Genomic DNA, 21,909 nt, shown 5'->3' with positions numbered 1-21,909 from the left:
GCCTCCATCGGCAGGGCGCCAGAACATGTTCCACCTCAAACATAAAGCAAGAGGACTAGGAAGGCATTTTAGGAAGGGTATGAGAAGCTGTGCTGCAAACAATCCAGGATGTTCAGAAAAGGCAGGGAGCCGGATACTGAGGAAACGGCAGCATCCACAGTCCATAAGGGAGCAGCCCTGGGGAGCTGCCACAGCTGCACAGCTCTGAGGCACCTGCCAAGGCACCAAAGCGAGGGTCCCAGGTGATCCTAGCTGATTGTTACAACTCCGTGCCTGGGGCAACACTGACTCAACCTGGTGCAGTTCTGAAGCAGTGCGCAGTGAAAAACCAATGTTGGAAGGGGTCTTGGACTTCTTCCTCTTGGCTGCTGCAGTGAGAAGCTTTAAGGCAGCCATTTTTTTAACAGCCTTGAGTATAGCAAACACAGAAATAAATTTCTCTCCACCTCACCCCACCTCTTTTTTTGGCCTACAAGATGGAGCTGGCTAAGCAAGTCTTGCCTGGACTGGGGAAGGTCTGCTCCCTATTGGTCCTTAGGAATCAGCTTAATTTGTATGAAACCTAGCTTGCAGTGAGTAGGAGGCATAATTCAGAGGTGACTTCCTTCCCACTGAAGGAGAAAGGGCAGAAAAGAGTAGATGACAGAAAATAAATAAATGCTCCCCAAACGCTTGACTTTTATGTGGTGGAGAGTGCCGTCAAGTAATAGCTGACTCACCGCAACACCCTGCTGGGGTTTTCAAGGCAAGGGACTAACAGTTCTGGTTTGCCACTGCCTGTCTCTGCAGCTTGACTCGATGCCCTTTGATATACAATGCAACATCTTCCTAATATGTCCCTTCCGGTCCCGCCTATAGAGCTTATACCCAGGGGATGACCATATTCCATTGGTTTCCCCCATTCTACCGTGTTTCTGAAACACAGCCACCACTGCCAAATCAGAGACACTCACCTATCAGGGATTCAATGGTGGGAACTTCCCCCAGATCATCCAAAAGTTCATGAATGGGGTCGTTGTGCTCAGGAGCAATTGCGTCTTGATGATCCAGAAGCAACTGGTTTGAAGGTAACAGAGATAAGCAATTAAGTCATACTCCATCTGGTTTCTAATGATCTGGTCTGGAGCCCAGATGGAGGCTGCAGATTGGGACAACGGGGTGAAGAAGACTTACCGTGTGTGTGTTGATGATTTCTCCGATGGAGATATAAATCACCGGCTTTGTAAGAGTCACCAAGTCAGAGTACTCATCAACATTAAACTTGTCTTGCAGCTCTGGGACCTCACAAGCAGCCTGGAAAAAGCGTCTGCAGATAGACACAGAGAGCAAAACCAATCGTGCAAGTCCCACAAACAAGCAACGGACTCTTTCCTGTTCTCTGAAGGCTTGAATGGAGGCTAAGGGGCCTCCCCAAGTATAATGCTTTTTAAAAACAGAATACCATCCTCCCCTAACAGCCATTCTCTGCCAAGAAACGCGGGAAGGTGGCATAGCCTCCCTCCCAAGAATATCATGACGAGAGGAAGAGCTGTCAGGTTCCTCCATCTCCCTGTTCTAACTGCTGTATAGTAACGAGGAGCAAGACGTAACAGCAGAGCACGAAGGGCCACTGGGCCGCTGAACCTCTTCTGTTACAGCAACTGAAGTTCGGCCTGTCCCCAACGGGATGTCTTTATTCATTTGATCTATTCATACACAGCTTTTCAGCAACATTAACTTTAATTTTTAAAATGTGATGTACTGTTGGGTTTCCCCCTGTATACAATCAAATGCTGTACATCTGTTGTGGCCTGGCAGTACACGGAGAAGTTGGAGATGCCAGATGCCAGAGATGATTGGAAAATGGAGGAACATCCCAGATTTTAGCTCTCCACTCTCACCCCCACAATCCAGCTGCCCGTGGCTTCTAATGGCTGGAACCTATGACATCTCTGCCCAATAAAGGCTTCTATCCAGAAAATACACCCCAGTGAAAATAAAGTGTACAGCACAGAGGACCCTCTACAGAGATCCACTTGGTAGAACACTGAATACTTCTTGGTTTTTGCACTGCTAAACCTATTGCCCTCCTCTACCTTTTCCTTTGTGTCTCACCTTTTAAGGTGTAAACCTGAAGACAGAGCCAATGTCTTATTATTACTTTTTTATGTACACAGCCTGCCGCTGGTCACACATCAGTCACTGTATAAGCAATCTTTAAAAGCAGACACTGATGAAATCATATATACATTAAAATCCACTAAGTACATAAAACCTCACAGTGTTGCAGTAATATGGATTAAAGCACACTGTACTAAGCAATACAGTGTAATATACTAGTATTCTGTGTGAACTTTCAAACTTTGCACGAACTGTCTGTTTTTTTTCAGAATGCTAGGTAACCAAAACAGGTGTCCTTTCATCTTTGACAGTTAATTAAAAATAGTGGACTCTATTTAGATTAATGTTCCTCTACCAACTTAACTCTTGCTGTCATTTTTCACAGATTTATAGTTTTGTTTTGCAAGTTGGATATAATGTCATTTGTTGGCTAATTAAGAGGTAATACAATAAAAATTATGAATATTCAATGAAGCATCAAACCAATTATAGTTTGTTTATGCTATCACATGAAAGGATCTTAGATATTTGCATAAGATAACCTATAAAACATGCAAATTCCGATAGTGTGTGAGAGTTCTGACTGGAAGAAATCTCATGAGGATTTAGGTGAGAAATTCATCTTTGCATTGTAATGCGTTTCATAGAAACAGAGATTTAAACTTAAGAGTTAATTAGGAAATGTTAGCAAATCTGATTCTTACTGCCTTTCTGTGTTCTGTTTTTGTAGGATTTATATTAATAATCATATATATTTTGATAACTTGCTTCATTAAGAAACCAGAGTGTATTTCAATAAAAGGAAATAAACTCTAGAAAGGTGTCTGTGTACTTTGATGAGACGGGGCAAAGCAAAAAGAACCCAATAAATAATGTACTGGTAAGCAGACTGCTCAAAGAGCAATTCTGTTTGACAGGCCTTATACTACCTGCTGAAAGCTATCCAAGAGTAAAAGAAAAATCTTTCTTTTGAGATAGAATCTTTAGCAAGGCGCGGACAGGGCGTCTGTTACAATAGAAAACCCTCTAGATGCTCTGCAACACTTTGGGAAGACACGAAAGTGCTTAATACCTTCTGGAACGCAGTGGCTAATAAGAATTCATAAATAACCAACACCAAGATATTACACTTGAATCTACACCAGAATGTTTTTTGGACAAGGTTTTCTGTGCAATGATATATTATTTCTTTAGTAGCAACCAAACACTTAGAACCTTCAAAGCAAGGTCTAAGCCAGGATTGTTCAGCCAAACAATTCAATGGACCTGCCTCCCAAATATGATGTTTTCTGACTGCAGCAAGACCCCAGGCAAATAGGCAGTTCTAGACAGAAAAGCACAACGGACATTTCACAGAATCGAGTCTTGCCGGCTGCCCAGTACAGTCTTCATGACTCCACAGTCTCTCCTATGCTACCGAGATTACCTTTCCCTTGGAATCCCCTACCTGAACTTCTGATAGGACTGTGCGAGGTACTCATTGATGATACTGAGGTGTGCATTGTCTCCCAGGAACATCTTGTTGGATGCTGCATGCTGCAACATTTTTGCAATGGATCCAAGATTGCGCCTCTGGTCTGTTGTCAGTTGTCCCCCAGCTGACAAATCAATGATGTCAAAGGCATCAGGAGCCACAATGGCTGGGTTCATATAGCGATAGTAGAGAAGGTTGCCAACAATCTGGAGAAAAGGAATGACAGCAAGAGGGTTGCAGCAGGCTCCTTTGGACCAAATAATATTCACTTTCCACACTCCCCCATCCCACTCCTTCAACCTGTTCAGATATGGAAGACAGTCTTTGAAATCAAGATAAAGTTATGAATATTTACAGCAGTCCCCCCTCTCTTTTGAACAGAATTGCTACTTGGAGAACTTTCTCCCCCCCCCCCCCCCGACCCCTCAGATGCAGGAAAAGCAAGAGAAGCAGAAACGAGACGGTTATTTGGCACAGCGTGAAGATTCCAGGTAAAAAGGCAAGCCGAGGGTGCCCCATCTCTGTTTAGCAACTACATTATCCAGGTGCTCTTCAGCCCCTTTTGGCTGCTGCGCTTTTGCCAATCAAAGAGATTGCTGGGAAGAACACTCAGCGCATCTATTCTGGATCTCTCCTTCTCTTGCCCAGAAGCCGGCAGCTGCCACCATTAACCTACACGGGAATAAAGCTAAGAGCAAGATGTAACGGTCTTGGGGACAGGGCCAGCGGCCAGGGCAGGACTGTCTCCAGCTCCTCTGACATTCCCATACGACTGGGAAGAGGAAAGATGCCAGGAGACTCAGAGGATGTTCTCCGCAGGGGGTGCTGCTAGTTTGCCACAGGCATGGCCAAAACTGGTTGGCTGGTGGCCCTAGATTTCGGATTTTGCTACTCTTAGCACTGGAAGCCACTCCATGGGGAGACCAAAGGAATGTTTTCGCTTCCCATCTAAATGTAGGATTGAAAAAATTGAATTCACCTGCAGATAAAGCATAGATTCGATGCCTCAGTGTGGGAAAGCACAGAACTAGAAGAAAGAAGAAAACAGTACTTTTTAGGAGGAGGAACGGGATTGTCTTAAGAGAGAAACTGCCCGGTATTACCATGCTTACTATCCTTACCGTACTCGTTCATGAAGACAAGGCAGATTCACTGAACAAGTTCAACGCTATTCAGAGTTGGTTTTAAACAGAGCTGTATCCAAGAACAGTGTGCCACTGGCCAAATGCCTGGCATCTGTTCACATCCATGCGACTTGAAAAGAGGTGCCATTACTTTTCACCTGGCACGCTCTCTTTAAGAAAGGAAGGGCTGGCACAGGCTGCTGCCTCTGAAACAAAGCGTGATCACTGGCTGCAGCATTTGAGAGAATGAAGGAAGCCCAGCAGAAAGACAGAGGCGATAGACGCAGCGAGCCCCAGTTCTCAGATCAGTCCCCTTTACTCCCCTTATTGGTGCCAGAAGACGTAAGGAAACCCAAGCCCCCCCCCCCCCAGTTCCTCACCTTCAGCAATTCATCCTCACTGGCATCAGGGAACTTCTCGTGCAGTGAATCTTTCAAGACCTTGGCAATGAAACGCATGCCGTAACTGCAGAAGGGAAAAGACAGAAAGCAAACGTGAAAGGTGGGGGAAGCAACCCTTTCTGCCAGTCTCGGCTTTGGTAGCAGTTGAAGGAACTCACGGGATTTTTTCCAAGGAGCTGATGATGGCCAGCAGGAACTTGTCTGTCACTGTTCGCATGTTCTTGATGGAGGCATCCAGACGCGTCTTCACCTCCTCATGGGCCAAGGCTTGTTCAGGTGTAACATCGTAAGGCAGCTTACTGTCAGAAAAGACACAGGAATATGAGAGTTTTGGAGGATCAAGAACCCCTTCCAAAAAAGAATGTTGGGCCTTTATGTTGCCTGCCCTCTGAGGAGTCTTCCAAAGCAAAGAAGAAAGAGGCTGCTTTCTCAACTTCTTGCCAGAGGAGTAGTTCACAAGAACAGAAAGGTTGTTAACTTCCAAAGCTGTTTGCTCTTCCTAGGATCCAGAGCCAGCAAAAGCAGCAATCAGGGTGATAGCCCATTGGAGGTGGCCAGGACAAGGCAGGGGCATCAAAAGAACCAAGAGGGCAGCAGCACCCAATGCTAGTGCATGCTGCACACAGCCAAAGCATCACACTGCGTTCCTCTGGAGTAGCCATTCTGAAGCCCCCGCCCCGCCCCCTCCCAAAAAAGCAGGAACATTTCTTGAACACCATTCATCAAGATAATCAGGAATATAAGCCCAGCTTTGTTGAGCACCATTTGAGGGCTGCCTCTGTTTGCTGCTTCCAAAGACAGTGTTCATACACCCACAGCAGACTGACCAATTTACTTTGAACTCAACTATGTGAGGTTTCCATTAAAAATTGTATTAATACTTATGGAGAAACAGCTCAAATCTTCTAGTGTTAATTCACACAGAAAGGCAATTTCAGTTTATCGATTGGGGTGGGGGGTTGCACTTTTTTGGCAGAATGTCCTCAAAACATACCCATTTACCATTTAGATTCTTTCTGTAAACTAAACGAGCACCTACGGCATTAAAACAACAACAGATTTTTCAGCTGAGGCAGGGTTTTGCACCAGTTACACGGGGGTTACAAAGCAGCCCATGCATTTTATCAGAAAAAAGTGCCCCAGGAAAGAGCTGGTGTGATGTAGCAGTAAGCATGTGCAACTAGTAGGTCTGAATCCCCACTTTGCCTCGGAAGTCGTTGGGAGACCTCTGGGCCTATCACAGTCTCTCAGCCTAAACTATTTTACATAATTGTTATTAGGAAGATAAACTGGAAAAGGGGAGAACAATGTGATGAGCTGCTGTGGGTTCCTGCTAGTTAAAATATTGGGGGTGGGGGAATTACTGAGAGGATGCCAAGCAAAACAAAGAAGTCTTCACTTGCTGGTGAAGGGGGTGGGTGAGTCTCCCTGGGAAGAGAGTTTTGGTGCCGCATGGGAAGACCCTCTCCCAGATTGCCACCCACCTAATCTCAGAAGGCACCCAAAGCAGGGCCCCCCAAATAACAGCAGTGATTGGGTAGGTTCGTAAGCGAGTAGACAGTCCTTTCTGAAAGAGCCAAAAGACTCTTGGTCCTTAGTGGATGACTCACATGGATCCTGGAGAAAGTCAAGATACAGTGTATACGACTCTTTGTTTTTCTGTTTATTTAAATTGCATTTTTGTATTTTGTAAGCTGCTTTGGGACCTCACAAAGCAGGAAAGTGGAGTGAAAATGTTTCAATAAATAGATCCAGAGGAGTTAGCCGTGTTAGTCTGTAGTAGCAAAATCAAAAAGAGTCCAGTAGCACCTTTAAGACTAACCAATTTTATTGTAGCATAAGCTTTCGAGAATCACAGTTCTCTTCGTCAGATGCATGGAGGGCAAAAAGAGAAACTGGTCAGATATAGAGGAGGAGAGGGGGGGCGGGGTAGATGCAAACATCTCCTTCTGATATGCAGATGCAAACAGCTCCTTCTGATGTGGAGATCAGTTTGCTTCTGTAAAGGTTCAGAGGACTTAGCCGTGTTAGTCTGTAGTAGCAAAATCAAAAAGAGTCCAGCAGCACCTCCATGACCAACCAATTCCACTGCAGCACAAGCCTTCGAGAACCACAGGTCTCCTGAGAGTCCTACTGTGTCTCAGGATACATGGACTCTATCCTCAGGCCCTATGCCACCAGCACACCCAGCTATTTACGGGACACCACTGACTTCCTCAGGAAAATACAGTCCATTGACAACCTACCAGATGACACCATCCTAGCAACCATGGATGTGGAGGCTTTATACACCAATATCCCACATGCAGATGGACTGCAAGCCATAAGGAATATTATTCCGGACAAAACCACAGCACACCTCGCCACTGAACTTTGTCACTTCGTACTCACTCACAATTACTTCGAATTTGGTGACAGCTTATATCTACAGGTTAATGGCACAGCCATGGGCACACGCATGGCACCACAATATGCTAACATATTCATGGCGGACTTGGAGCAACGCTTCCTCAGCTCCCATCTACTGGAACCACTACTATACTTAAGATTCCTGGATGACATCATCATCATTTGGACCCATGGGAAGGAAGCCCTTGAGAGATTTCATCAGGACTTCAACAACTTTCACCCTACTATCAACCTGAGCCTGGACCACTCTACACAACAGGTACACTTCCTGGACGCCACTGTACAACTACATAATGGACGGATAAATACCACCTTATACCGGAAACCCACAGACCGATACTCATATCTACATGCCTCCAGCTACCACCCTAAACATACCACTCAGTCTATTGTCTACAGCCAAGCCTTACGTTACAACCGTATCTGCTCCAATGCTCTTGATCGAGACTCCCACTTAAGAGATTTACAACAAGCATTTTTGGGGCTACAGTACCCACCAAATGAAGTGAGGAAACAAATCAACAGGGCCAGACTAATACCCAGAAACAGTCTGCTCCAGGACAAACCTAAAGGAACTAACAACAGAACACCACTGGTGGTCACCTATAGTTCCCAGCTCAAACCCATCCAACGTATCATCAGTGAGCTACAACCCATCCTGGAAAATGATACCTCTCTCTCAGAAGCCCTGGGTGGAAGACCTTTCCTTGCCTACAGACAGCCCCCCAATCTTAAACGACTTCTCACTTACAATCATGAATCGGCCAGCAGGGTCACCAGCACAGGTACCAGGCCCTGCAACAGACCCAGATGCCAGCTCTGCCCCTATATCTACCCAGGGAATACAATTACAGGACCCAATGGCATCAACTACACTGTCTCTGGCTCTTACAGCTGCTCATCCTCCAATATGATATATGCCCTCATGTGCCAACAATGTCCTTCTGCTCTGTACATTGGACAAACCAGCCAACCTCTACACAAAAGAATAAATGGACACAAATCTGACATTAGAAATGGCAACGTCCAGAAACCAGTGGGAGAACACTTCAATCTACTAGGACATTCCATCAAAGACTTAAAAGTCGCTGTAGTTCAACAGAAACCTTTCAAAAACAAAATCCAACGGGAAGCTGCTGAATTGGAATTCATATGTAAATTTGACTCTGTCAAGCTGGGACTGAATAGGGACTATGAATGGTTATCTCATTATCACAGGTAACTGATTTCCTTTACAGAGGCGGGGTCAGGGGGAGTCCAGTGGCACCTGGCGTGGGCTTTCGGGGATCACAGTTCTCTTTGTCAGATGCATCTGGTGGGGAGAGCTGTGGTTCTCGAAGGCTTGTGCTGCAGTGGAATTGGTTGGTCATGGAGGTGCTGCTGGACTCTTTTTGATTTTGCTACTACAGACTAACATGGCTAAGTCCTCTGAACCTTTACAGAAGCAAACTGATCTCCACATCAGAAGGAGCTGTTTTCATCTGCATATCAGAAGGAGCTGTTTGCATCTACCCCACCCTCCCTCTCCTCCCCTATATCTGACCAGTTTCTCTTTTTGCCCTCCATGCATCTGACGAAGAGAACTGTGATTCTTGAAAGCTTATGCTACAATAAAATTGGTTAGTCTTAAAGGTGCTACTGGACTCTTTTTGATTTCAATAAATAGAGTTGGCTTGAGTTATTAAAGATGCAAAAAAGGGGGCATCTGAGCAAAAGAAACGTTTTATACGACAGTATCAACTCTCCAGCTATTTGAATCAGGTTCTGGGAATTGGGAAGCACACTGACTTCTGCCACCAAGAACCTGGGACACAAAGGAATTTGGCTTGGGGTGGTGAATATGTTTTGGGGTGGTGAATAACATTCAGTCAAGCCCTCTATTAAGAAACTCTAACATTATGAAGTCAACTCCTGCGAGGGAAGTAACAGTACAAGGCATGCAGGACTCTGGACAGTCCGCCAAACAGTGGAACTGACGTCTTGCTATTGTTGCCCAGGGAGTAATTTTCTGTCGGAGGATTTCATTGGATCTATTTTACATTTATATGGTATAGCACAGAATTCAAAATGTGTCATTTCTAATTGGCCAAACTTACGATTGATCAATTAGTGGACCATTGAATGACTTGCATTGGATTTCAGCATAAACCAATGAGGAGAAGACCTGAGACATGGTATGAGATTTAGTCAGTCAGTAGGTGTTTGAAGATCCAGCAGTTGCTGGAGGAGGCAACAGAAAATGATAGCAGAGGAAGAGCTCACTGAAAGAAGGAACTATGAGCTGAGAGGAAAAGGAGACAGAGAGGATCAGATGAGCGGGAGGTAAAGACTTCCAAGTGTAGTTCCTCAAGGTCCAGGTTCTAGCATCTTAAACACATGAAGCTGCCTTATACTTAGCCAGACCTTCGGTCCATCAAATTCAGTATTATCTACTCAGACTGGCAGCAGCTCTCCGGGGTTTCATGTAACAAACTACCTGATCTTTTTAACTGCAGATGCCACCGACTGAATCTAGAGCCTTAGGCATGACAAACAGATGTTCTGCCACTGAGCCGCAGCCCCTCCCCAACATCTTCAATAAGCAGTCCCGCTCATGGTGAAATCACAAGAGTTTGTGCGAGCACCAGTATCTTCAAGTATGCAACAAGCCAAAGACCCTGAGCAGCAGGGTTGGATTGTATACTTTGCATTATGGTGAATTTCTATCAGAACAACTAGCCGATTCACATGGTTTTTGTTTGTTATATTGTTTGTCCGGAAATGATGTGTGTCTATGGTAAAGTTTGTATTTTGTGCTCTTAGAACTGGGCAAGCACAAGGTAAAAATATCTCTCGGGTCAAGCTTTAGTGGGCTGCTGATTTTATTTTGCCAATGTATGATGAATGTTGAAGGGGTTGACCAGGTGGCTGCTTTACAGATGTCAAGTAGCAGAATATCTTGCTTGAAAACTGAAGATGCGGCTCTGATGGTGTTGGAGCCAAACAGGTGACCTCGATCTCCAGTGAGCTTGTCATTCTTACCATCTGTTCTGCATACATTTGAAGGTCATCACTGGGAGAAACAGCCAATTCCTCGGTGAGAAAGTCAGGTGGCGATGGTTCTGAAGTAATACTGGAACTGACACTGGAGTCACTGGTGGACTGAGCGAACGGTTCCGGGAGCGGGCGATGGACAGCAACGGTCTCAGGAGTTGCAAAGGGAACTGATGTAGACTTTGTTTTGTCTGTTGGTTCCAAGTGGGGCAGCATAAAAGGCTCTTCCTCATGATGATGATGATGAGGGTACATACATAGAGAGCCTTCATACCTGTATATGTAGTATTGATGGTAGGGCAAGGCATATGGCGAGTACTGGAACCAATGGTGGTGCCTGCAAGGATGTGATGGTTCCGAACAATTGTCTGCACTAGCCAGCGCAGCTGCCTCCTTTTGAACACTGATGTAGAACCTGGAGACAGAGGCAGAGGGAAAAATGGCTGCTGACGCCTTCATGAGCTCAAGGACCTCACCAGATAGTAACAGCAGCAATGCCAATCAATGCCTTAGAGCTGGAGGTGTTCTCGGAACCGGTGTTGGATCTGAAGGCAGAACTGGAGCCAAAGAGGAAAAAGACTCTTTCTTTCTGAGGGCTGGGCCTATAGAAGGCGAATGAGACTTTTCAGGATGTTTCGTCTTCAGATTTGCTTTATTCTCTGGCTGCTCTGATTGGCTCCTGGGTGGAACCGAGGGCGATGCTATTGGAACAGAGAGGTCTATGGAACCAGACTCGGCACTGTGACCATTCATGGGACAGAGGAAGTGCATTCAGGTTGCTCTGGCTCGTTGTCAGTGGCTGCTGGATCTGATGAGGTGGAACCTTTAAGGGCTGATTCCTGTAATGCAGCCGTAAGCCATGATGCTCTCTCATGGTGCGCTCCTGGCGTGAACTACTTGCATACGACGCACCTCATGGTGTCATGTCCCTCATCCAAACACACCAGGACCATCCACGGCCGGCCCCGTGCATGTGCAATTCTCTTGTAGGACTACACACAAGCCATGATGACAAACACCCAGTTCAGTATTCATATCATCCTTTTACATATTCTAGTTTTTATAATTTTTTTTCATATTTGGTGCTTGTTATTCCTTTGTGTCAACATCAATTCATCCTATATCTAATATTGATCCAAGCGACCAAGGTATCAGAATGAAAGACAAAACACTGGCAATGGAAAGCAGGGTAACATATAGAAATACATAAAACCTCATTCTTCTAACAGCAGGAGTGTAGCTAAGAGGTGGAACAAACAGAACTACAACTTTAAAAATAAATTTCATTTCTTCCAATACTTAAATGATTTATTTTCAGAAAAGAAAGGTGCATTTCAATCAAATGGCCCTCCATGCTTCCACACAGGTGAAATGGAGATCCGTCCCAGTTCCTGATCGTCTAGCCTGGACTCTGACATTATTACCTTCAGACCTTCCAAACAAGGTTATCTTAAACAACCTGGATGTTTTAGTAGAAACAGCGCCTATACCTGGCCTCTCCGGTCTGTGACTCCATCTGGTTGACCCACGATTTGTAGATGTCCACTGGATCAGTTTTGATATTGAGTGCTTTGTCCTCCATTATCTCCTTCACAACAGGTGCCAGGATCTGTCGCAAGGCATTCTGTCCACGAGCGCCACGGTTGAAACTCACCACCATCTTTATTACGGTGGGGTTGCCCGTCACAATCTCATGTAGCTGATCCACCTTTGATCTGGAAGAGATTATAAATCAGACCAAGATCCTTTGGGCTCACCATTTTCTGTTCCCAGCAGTGACTAGTCAGATATAACATTCACAAATAAGCCAAGACAATGCCCCTTCCTTGTTATTCCCCCAAACAGTACACTCTCAGTTATACTGCGTCTGAACAAAGAAATGCTTTGTGTACCTAGTACAGTCTTCTCTTTGAATCCACCTATTTATTTAAAGTTACCTAGGCCACCTTAGTTAGTAATTGGATGGAAGATCTCCAATGAAGAACAGGGTTGCAGAGGCAGGCAATGGTAAACCACCTCTGTTAGTCTCTTGCCATGAAAGCCGTATGTCAGCTATGACTTAAGGGCACTATCCACCACCTAGGCCAGCAGTAATAACCACCATATTGTGGATAATAAATTTCTCACATTTGAATTGCAGAAAGCACTTTGTCAATTCAAGTTCTTGGAGAGAAATATTTGTCTATTTGTAAATAATTTTACAGTCCATAATCCCTCACCCAAACAGTCCATAATCTCTCTCCAACATTTATTACCATAATCATCTCAAGGAATTTGCTCCACCTCCTATGAATTTCAGATCCTATGGGTTGTGACGATTAGTTTGCTCTTTCCCCTGAACAAGCAGTGGGTAAGATGACTGACAATTCAGATACCCTTGTAATTCATACCAGGATGTGAAGTATTAAGGGAGCAAACTGAACAAGCTTATACATTAGGAACAACATGCACGTTCTCAAAATCACATACTTGATTTCCTCCTGCAGAGCAGTCTTGAAGAGACGCAGTAACAAGTATTCTTCTCTCTGATTGGATGCGTAGTTGTACAGGGTGAAGATCACCGAGTCCATGAACTTTGTGGATTTGTTCTGGGGCATTTGGAAAATCAGCTTAGCCAGGTAAGTTGGGTTAGTCTGCAGCAGAACAGGAAGGCAGATAGGCTCGTGAATAGGTAAGAAATGCCAACCAGGGACAAAGAGGTACCAACAAACAGGTGATTGTGCTTATCATCCACCAACGTAGGAAGCATAGAATTGACCTGGGTACCGACAACCACTTGTACAGGTTGTGGAGCTGTGGAAAGCAGACTCAGATGAACCAATTTTGTAAGGGATGTGGGTTCAATGGTTGTTGTGGGTTTTCCGGGCTGTATTGCCGTGGTCTTGGCATTGTATTGCCGGGCTGTATTGCCGTGGTCTTGGCATCTCACACTGAGAGATCTCTGTCTTTTGGTGCTACACCTCTGAAGATGCCAGCCACAGCTGCTGGCGAAACGTCAGGAACTACAATGCCAAGACCACGGCAATACAGCCCGGAAAACCCACAACAACCATCGTTCTCCGGCCGTGAAAGCCTTCGACAATACATCGATGTGGGTTCAGTCTGGCAAAATGGAACAGTTTTGAATGCCCTTTGCTGTTTAATGCCTGCACCTCTGCACTTTGGATAGTGAGAGGAGCAGCTTGGAAATCCTGTCTTGAGTAGACAGGATTTCCTGCATCTAGGATTGCACCTATAAAGGTTACGGACTGTTGAGGGGGACAGGGAGGACTTCTCCTTGTTGACCATAAGGCCTAATTGAGACAGAGTAGACAGAACTACAAAGACGTGATGAGATACAATTTTCCTGGAAGGCCAGTCATCCAGATACGGTTACTGGAATTTCATCACCTATAAAGTTCACTTGCTCATGCTCAATTATTAGTGTTCTTTATAATTTTAACACTGTGTATAATGACTGCTATGGTAACTAAATCAAAAAGAGTCCAGTAGCACCTTTAAGACTAACCAATTTTATTGTAGCATAAGCTTTCGAGAATCAAGTTCTCTTCGTCAGATGCATGGTACAGAAACTGGTCAAATATAGAAGAGGAGGGGGGAGGAGGGGAGGAGAGAAAAGATGCAATTAGGGGGGGAGAGGGAGGATGCAACCAAAACATTCCTTTACTAGTAAATGTAAACATCTCCTTTTGGCGTGGAGATTAATTGGCTTGTGTGAGGCTTCAAAAGAGTTTGCCCTGTTGGTTTGTAGCAGTAAAACACGGCTAACTCCTCTGCATCTATGCTATGGTAACTATATTTCATCAATGGTATTTTTAGTATAATATTGCGGAACTTTTTCTTTACCTGTAGCAAGTAGAAAAGATGCTGATAGGCCTCCAGCCTGTCTCTCTTCTCTTTGCTCAGAGCCTTCAAGCCTCCTCTTTGCTTGTTCAGCATCATCATATCTGACAGCTGCTCCTTGTTCTTTTTTGTAAGCTTCTTACTGTGAGACACAACATCCTGGAAAAGTAAATGGAGGAGCAGAAGAGAAAAAAACAAGGTCTGGTCAGGTCATCCTTCCATTCACACCCGCACAGTCTTGCTATCATGTCCTTTAAATGATGGAGAAGGAGCAATACTAATAAAATGGGATTCAAAACATATGCAGATCTGGAAATTCATCAAGTGATTCCTTTGCCTAGATTTTCCTTCAATTCTAGCATTTTTTTTTTACTGGCTGAGCAATGCCTCCTATTAAAATGGCAATGTAGAGGTGTAAAGAAATCAAAGCTTTTCCCAAAGCTACACAAACTATGATCTTTAGAATTTGGCTGTCTTATGAATGGCTGCATTAGATCATCTGCTGATTACTAACTATGCAACACAACCTCTACACATTGAGATAGGTTACTTATATGCTTGCCTGGTGGTATATTTACCAGCGTGAGACAACACTCCAGAGAAGCATACTCCTGTTCAGAATGCTGAGCCATTGTGTATCATTGGATCATTGACTGGACCTGGCAGGGCAATTATTTACTAACAAACTCCTTTCTACCAATGAACTCTTTAGGGCCAAAGCTTGCTTTCTTCATAGGCACCCTCCAAAGCTGAGTATATTGTACCTGTAGTGTGATTTTGTTTTTCACTAGCAACCCAATTTTGATGTCCATGAGGTTCAGATCATTCTCCAATTGCTGATTGGACCTGATCAAGGTCACAACCTCCTCGCGCAGCTTCATCAAATCTAGCTCCTCTTGGAAATCTTGATCGCTCTGATCCAACAAGTGGACAAACTTCCGGACAACAGCCATAGGAGGATCTTCAGCATTAACTGTTAAGAAATAGCCTGTATTAGTAGCAGAAACATATTGCACTGCAAGATACCTTCAAAAGCTGGAAAAGCATACAGAGTAAGTTCATTCTCTTCACTACCTTTGTCTAAGCTAGTCCTTCCACTTGGCTCTAGCAAACTTTGCCAGTTCCTTATTAGTTGTGCTTGCTCCTCATGAGGGAGAAAGCCTATCCAAATTCTAGAGCACTGCATAGCAGAGATTTGTACTCTCTCTCAGAACCCAAGCTGATGGCCCTAAGGGACGTCCTAGATAAAAATCTAGCCAGGGGATTAATTTAAACCTCACTCTCCCCAGTGGCCGCCCCGGTCCTGTTCATGAAGAAATCCAGGGAGTTCCGCCTGTGCAATAACTATCGGCCTTGAACAAGATCACAATCCACAACTGATATCCACTGCCTCCAATCCCTGAATTGTTCTGCTGTCTCTTGGGGTGCGACCCAGTGCACCAAACCAGACCTCTGAGGGGGCCAACAATTTAGTCCAGGTACGGGAAAGAGATGAATGGAAGACTGCCTTCTACACCCAGTATGGCCATTTCGAGTATACAGTAAAGCCATTCAGGTTGTGCAATGCCCCTGCAGTCTTTCAGAACTTTATGAACAATGTGTTTTGAAAAATGACAGACTGATATGTGATTGAATGCCTGGACGACATCTTGATATATTCCACGGATCCGACTCAATACACATCGCATGTCCACTCAATTCTGGAGAAAATGCACCAACATCACCTCTACACCAAGCTCAAGAAGCATGTCTTCAACTTGATGGAAGGAGAATCCTTAGGACACATCATCTCCCCTCCAGGGGCTCAGGCCCCCCAGAACATAAAAGAGCTCCAATATTTCTTGGGGTTCACAAATTATTACTGATGGTTCATCCCCAATTTCTCTACAGTGGCTTTACCCCGACTCAGCTGATTCAAGACATCCTGTCTTTACACTGTGGATGTGCTCCCCTCTTTGGATAATATACAGCTCAACAAGCCTAATCTGCCAGATTAATCTGGAAACTGGCGGAAAGGGAACACTGGCTTTGTACTACAAAGGAAATGTAGTTCTGAATCTTCGTTGCTCTGGAGTAGGCAAATAGGACTGAAACTGGGAACGGCCTCCTCCCAGATGAGAAATAAAACAACTAATTAATGGAGCCCTACCAGCTGAAAGATGGGAGAAACAAGCCACAAGCATACCCTCCACCCACTATATGTGAAAGAAATTATCAGAAAGATCACACATCCCTGCCCAAAGTATCACCTTGCCTGATTATGACAGGATATTACAAGCAGCCATGAGTTTTAGCCACTTAGGAAACAGACAACCAAAGTAAGAAGTTTTGGGTGGATAGTTATGTTAGTCTGTAGCAGAAGAGCCAGTCTGGTGTAGTGGTTAAGAGTGCGGGACTCTAATCTGGAGGGCCAGGTTTGACTTCTCACTTCTCCACTTGAAGCCATCTGGGTGACCTTGGGTCAGTCACAGCTCTTCAGAGCTCTCTCAGTCCCACCCACCTCACAGGCTGTTGTTTGTTGTGGGGATAATAATGGCATACTTTGTAAACCGCTCTGAGTGGGTGTTAAGTTGTCCTGAAGGGCGGTATATAAATTGAATGTTGTTGTTGTTGTTGTTATTATAAGAACAAAATTTGAGTCCAGCAGCACCTTAAAGCCATGACCTGGATAGCCCAGGCTAACCTGATTTCATTAGATCTTGGAAGCTAAGTAGGGTCAGCCCTGGTTAGTACTTGCATGGAGACTACCAAGGAAGTCCAGGCTTATTACACAAAGGCAGGCAATGACAAACCACTTATGAATGTTTCTTGCCTTAAAAACCCTACAGGGTCACCGTAAGTCACCTGCAACTTGATGATACTGTCCTCTACCAGTATCTTAAAGACCAACCACATTTTCCAGGATATAAACTTTGATATCATCAAATATATTAAAGTAAGGAGTTAACCACAGCTGACTCATTCCTATCCAGTGCAGAAAGCACCATGGGCCAAAGGAAGCTGCATCTACGGCAGGCCCATTGTAAAACCAGGAACACATCAAAGTCCAACAAAGAAAGCTTAAAACCGTATTAGTGTCCAAGTTCTCTTTCTTACGACCTTTGTCATACAACCTGCTTGAATGGAGCACTCTAGTCAAGTAGTGCATTGACTGAAATTCGCAACCACCCTCCCTCGAGACTACATTCCCCCAGCTGCCACACACAGCAAGCCACAGAACCTCTTAGCAATGTTAAGAACACTCTTACGGTACTCACTTAAGGTTTTGTAGTCATCACGAGCTTTATTGGCACGGATGAAGGCCTGGATTTTCACGATGTCATTTATCTAGGCAGAAGATAAGAGCAAAGACCTTGGCATCTTATCCCACTACATATATAAAACAGTGCTTTAAGATAAAAATGAAGAGTATCTTACATGGTCTCGGAAGTACTGCAGTCGTTTTCTGTATTGTTTTCGGGCCTGATACATCCTGGTCATCGCTTGAATCTGGAGGGAAACACAAGAATCCTCAACGCAGCTGAAAAGGAAATAAGCCACAAGCCAAGCAGTGACAGAAAAACCTGACCCACAAATATGTTCAATGCACTTAAAACTCAGCAGGGTTGAAAAGAAAGCATTGCAGAGTTCTGGGAAATGAAAAAGAAATCTTGCAGAGGGAAACCCACTTGCTGATTCTCCCAGCCCTACAGAAGCCAGCAAGTGCCTTGCCAGGAAGCAAGTAAGGCGTGGGATGGCTGTGCCTTGCTGAGACACACCAGTGCTCCCTGGCTCTTGGAAAGCAGCTGAGCTGTAACTAGACAGGGCAGTTAGAGAAAAAGGAAATTGTGCCTATGGAGCAGAAGAGGATGCTTTTTCCTACACATGAACCAAGGGGGCACAAACGAGAGAAGTCTGGAGGCTTTCTTTAGAGCAGGCAGGAAGGGACAGAAAATAAATATGAAGTTACTTCTGTATTTCCTCATTCTCAGATGGGAGTAGGACAGAAGCTGGCTGTGGGGCTCATGAACCACCAAGAGTGGGGCTTGGATTGTCCCAATTTGCTTTCGTTATCACTCCAGAAAAACAGGGTTGCACTTACCTGTAACTGTTGTTCATTGAAGCCTTTTATACAGGCACATATGGGACTGCACATGCGTAGGCCTACCGATCAGTAGGTTCTGTAGCTTTACATTTAGAAGAGGAGGGGACGCCTTCCCCTCCCAGAGCACCTGTGCGGCTGTTTCTTGCCCAAACAGCCCACGCTCTGGGAAAGGCAGCGCCTCAACCCTCAGCTTCTCCTGAGCTGTCGGACTCTCCAAGGTAAGTAGTGATCAGATAGCAGGGAGGGTATGTGCGTCTTCACAGAAGACTCTAACGAACAACAGTTACAGTTAAGTGCAACCCTGTTTTCACTGTCAGTCTTCTGTGCAGTCCCACATGGGAGTTTAGCAAGCCATTTACCCCCCCTAGGGTAAATCTTGGGTGAGTCTCTTCATGGCAACAGGGATTATAGTACCACCTGGCTGACTGCCGCCTCTTTCCTGTTGACATCCAGGATGTAATGTCTTATGAAGGTGTTGGCAGATGACCACATTGCTGCTCTAAAGATGTCTCGTATGGCTACACCTCTAACAAAGGCCACAGAAGACGCTTGAGACCTAATGGAGTGTGCATGCATCTCCAATGGACAACGAAGGTTGGCTTGTTCATAACACAGTTTAATAGTCTGAACTACCCAACTAAAAATGGTCTGAGATGAGGCTTGTATCTCTTTTTTCAGGGCCTGCATAACTGACAAACAACTGTGCCTTGATCTAAAGGAGGCAGTGCGATCTACATAGAAGAGCATCGCCCTGTGTACTTCTAGTGTACGGAGGGCCCTCTCTGCCTCAGAGGTAGGTGAGTATCAGAAGGCCAAAACACCCGCTTAATGACTTGAGTACTGTTCTCGGAATAAGAGCATTTTCTAGCCTTCAAATATATTGCAGAGTTATGGACTGAAAGGAACCAATTCTGAAGCTTCTCACGTGTAGCCCTGCGGAAGGTGTCACAGCTGTGACCACTGCCATCAAATCTAGCAGTGCCTGGATTTTTTAGTGCTGAGTGGAATCTATAGTTTGACACAGAATGCACCAGTGTCTGTATTTTCTATTCCCTCTCTGGAGGAAAATAGATCCAGAAGAGTTAGCCGTGTTAGTCTGCAGTAGCAAAATAGAAAAGAGTCCAGTAGCACCTTTAAGATTAACAAACTTTATTGTAGCATAAGCTTTCAAGAACCACAGCTTTCTTTGTCAGATGCATCTCTGGAGGAAGAAAGGCTTTGGTTTGTGAGGCATCTAGGATAGTCCCGATGAACCATACTTTTCTGGAAGGGACCATTTAGACTTGTGTACATTGACCACCAGATCGAATCCTTCACACACCCTTATCAAAGCTATGTGACTGGGTAAGGTCTTTGGTTGCAGTGAAAACCTTTTGAGGGAGTCAGGGAGGCAGCAATATATAGGTCACATGCACAAAGAAAGAAAAAAGGAAGGTGTTCTTGAGGTATAAGCCTGGGTAAAGTAGAGAACACCTAAGCTCTGTGTGAATGGAAATATAAGTAGAAAAGAGGAGTCCAGTAGCATCTATAAGACTAACAAAATTTGTGGTAGGGTATGAGCTTGCGTGAGCCACAGCTCACTTCTTCATATACAGCTAGAATGTGAGTCCATCTGTCATCTCTTGGAGAGTGGAGTGATTGCAGAAGCTGAATGATAACAGCCGGTGAATGACAGAGGCAGGTGTGATTGAATAGGGTGGGGTATGCAGAGGGGGAGTGGGTGTGGAGAAATTAGCAGTCCAAGTGGATGCATTGTCCTGAGCTTCATTATCATATATAAGGAGAGATATATGGAAATTTAAGGAGTGTTTATTAGGACCAGGGCCCTCCTGAAGTACAAGTTTAAGATAATGTAAGGAAAAGCTGAATTTAAGGTCCATAGCCAAAGGTGTAATCGACCTGCAAGCTCTGCCAAGGCGGAAGACTTCATTGCTGGGCTGTCAGTACTGGAGACAAGCCTCTTCCAGAGAACTGCCTTGAGCCAGGTTGCTCTTTCCACACGGGTTTTAGGAGTAAAGACTTGACAATGCTTGTAGGCACCCACATTACGCCTTTCTCCCAAGCAGATGAGGCAAAGAGAGTGACCATCTATTTGCGCTCTTTAAATAAAGCTTTTCCAGCCATGATCTCACCAATCTTTTTTATTCTCCTCTCTTGGGCTATGGCAAAGACATTGAGGCCCAAGATAAAGAAGAGCCTGCTACAGACATTCCGCTCCAACTGGCAGTGAGAGAGAAACTGAGGGTTGGGGCGTTGCCCTTCCCGGAGCGCAGGCTGTCTGGGCAGGAAACAGCTGTGCAGGAGCTCTGGGAGGGGAAGGCACCCCCTTTCAGATTTAAACCGACAGAACATACTGATCAGCAGGCATGCACAGTCCCATATGGGATTGCACAGAAGACTGACAATGAATCAAAAGCTCCCAAGGGTGCCTGGGCACTGTACCCACGGTGATCGTGTCACTTGCAGTGAGAAAAATGATATAAAAACTGCCACCTCGACAACCCTGAAGTATCAACAAGTTGTGCCCCAACCAGCAATCAAGAAAGGCCACCCAAGACTCGATGGGCTCCTCCACCTGAGAAAAAGAGCTACCTTCACTGCTTCATCCTTGTGTGCTTGTAGATACTTCAAGCGATCCTGGTATTCCTTCCGCTGCTTGTAGCCTCGCCACTGAGACTGAAGCCAAACAGACAGATATGTTTGTGACTTCCTGTATGACTGTACAACGCCCAACCCAGTTTCACACCTTGCCACCAACCATGCTGCACTCTAGGACTGCATTTCACAGGTTACATTTTCTTCTGTGCCCCGAAACCTGCGGGCTAGCGGGTACAGGACCCATCCTTAGCTGTACAAACTAGCAAACATGGGCAAACTCAATTCTGCCACAGGAATCTAGGCAGTTTCAGAATAACTCAGACCCTGAACAAAATTAGAGCTCAGAGCAACCAAAGCCAGCTGCCCCTAACTAATGAACAGGGGCAAAAGTGACATTTACGGGCATATGAACAGGCCCCAAGCCTCCACAGCAAGGGAACCTTCACAAGCTACATTCAGCTACACATATACCTAAGTCACGCACCAGTCCCCACCCTTCCTTCTGCAAACTCTTGTTCTTTGACTTCTTGGCATACTAAGAACCACAATCCAATGCTTTGAAAGAAGCACGGGATACAAATCCAATCTGTGAAGAGTTCTAAAAACAGAGTACCTCCATACCTGGATGCAAGTGATGGCAGGAACCTGCTTCTTCAAGAAATGCATCCTGGCATTAAATTCCTGGCGAACGAGGTAGCCACGGCAGCACGCCTGCAGCCTGGTAATCAGGTTTTCATTGGCCAGCCAGAGCTGCTCTCGGTTGTATGCAGCGGTGACGGCTGAGATAGAGCTCTGGAATTTTGGTCATCAGAGGGACACCAGGAGAGAAAAAAACATGCAAGT

General features: G+C 45.1%; 1 protein-coding gene across 1 annotated transcript in view; it reads right to left on the bottom strand.

Moving 5' to 3' along the window:
- The window catches only part of IQGAP1 (IQ motif containing GTPase activating protein 1), an 83,154-nt gene that overhangs the window by 7,999 nt on the left and 53,246 nt on the right, over positions 1-21,909 (bottom strand). Inside the window, exons 19-31 of the mRNA XM_055002147.1 lie at positions 21,688-21,858; positions 21,061-21,144; positions 17,802-17,873; positions 17,642-17,711; positions 15,149-15,357; positions 14,388-14,543; positions 13,011-13,174; positions 12,032-12,256; positions 5,258-5,398; positions 5,079-5,163; positions 3,548-3,780; positions 1,174-1,306; positions 954-1,056 (exon numbers count right to left, since the gene is read on the bottom strand). Of these exons, the coding sequence (XP_054858122.1) occupies positions 954-1,056; positions 1,174-1,306; positions 3,548-3,780; positions 5,079-5,163; positions 5,258-5,398; positions 12,032-12,256; positions 13,011-13,174; positions 14,388-14,543; positions 15,149-15,357; positions 17,642-17,711; positions 17,802-17,873; positions 21,061-21,144; positions 21,688-21,858 (1,846 nt within the window). The remainder of the gene's footprint in view (positions 1-953; positions 1,057-1,173; positions 1,307-3,547; positions 3,781-5,078; positions 5,164-5,257; positions 5,399-12,031; positions 12,257-13,010; positions 13,175-14,387; positions 14,544-15,148; positions 15,358-17,641; positions 17,712-17,801; positions 17,874-21,060; positions 21,145-21,687; positions 21,859-21,909) is intronic.

This window comes from Eublepharis macularius, chromosome 18 (genome assembly GCF_028583425.1).
Source record: "Eublepharis macularius isolate TG4126 chromosome 18, MPM_Emac_v1.0, whole genome shotgun sequence".
In the NCBI taxonomy this organism is placed as follows: Eukaryota; Metazoa; Chordata; class Lepidosauria; order Squamata; family Eublepharidae; genus Eublepharis; species Eublepharis macularius.
The sequence above is the reverse complement of the archived record's forward strand: the minus strand, read 5'-3'. Positions and strand labels throughout refer to the sequence as shown.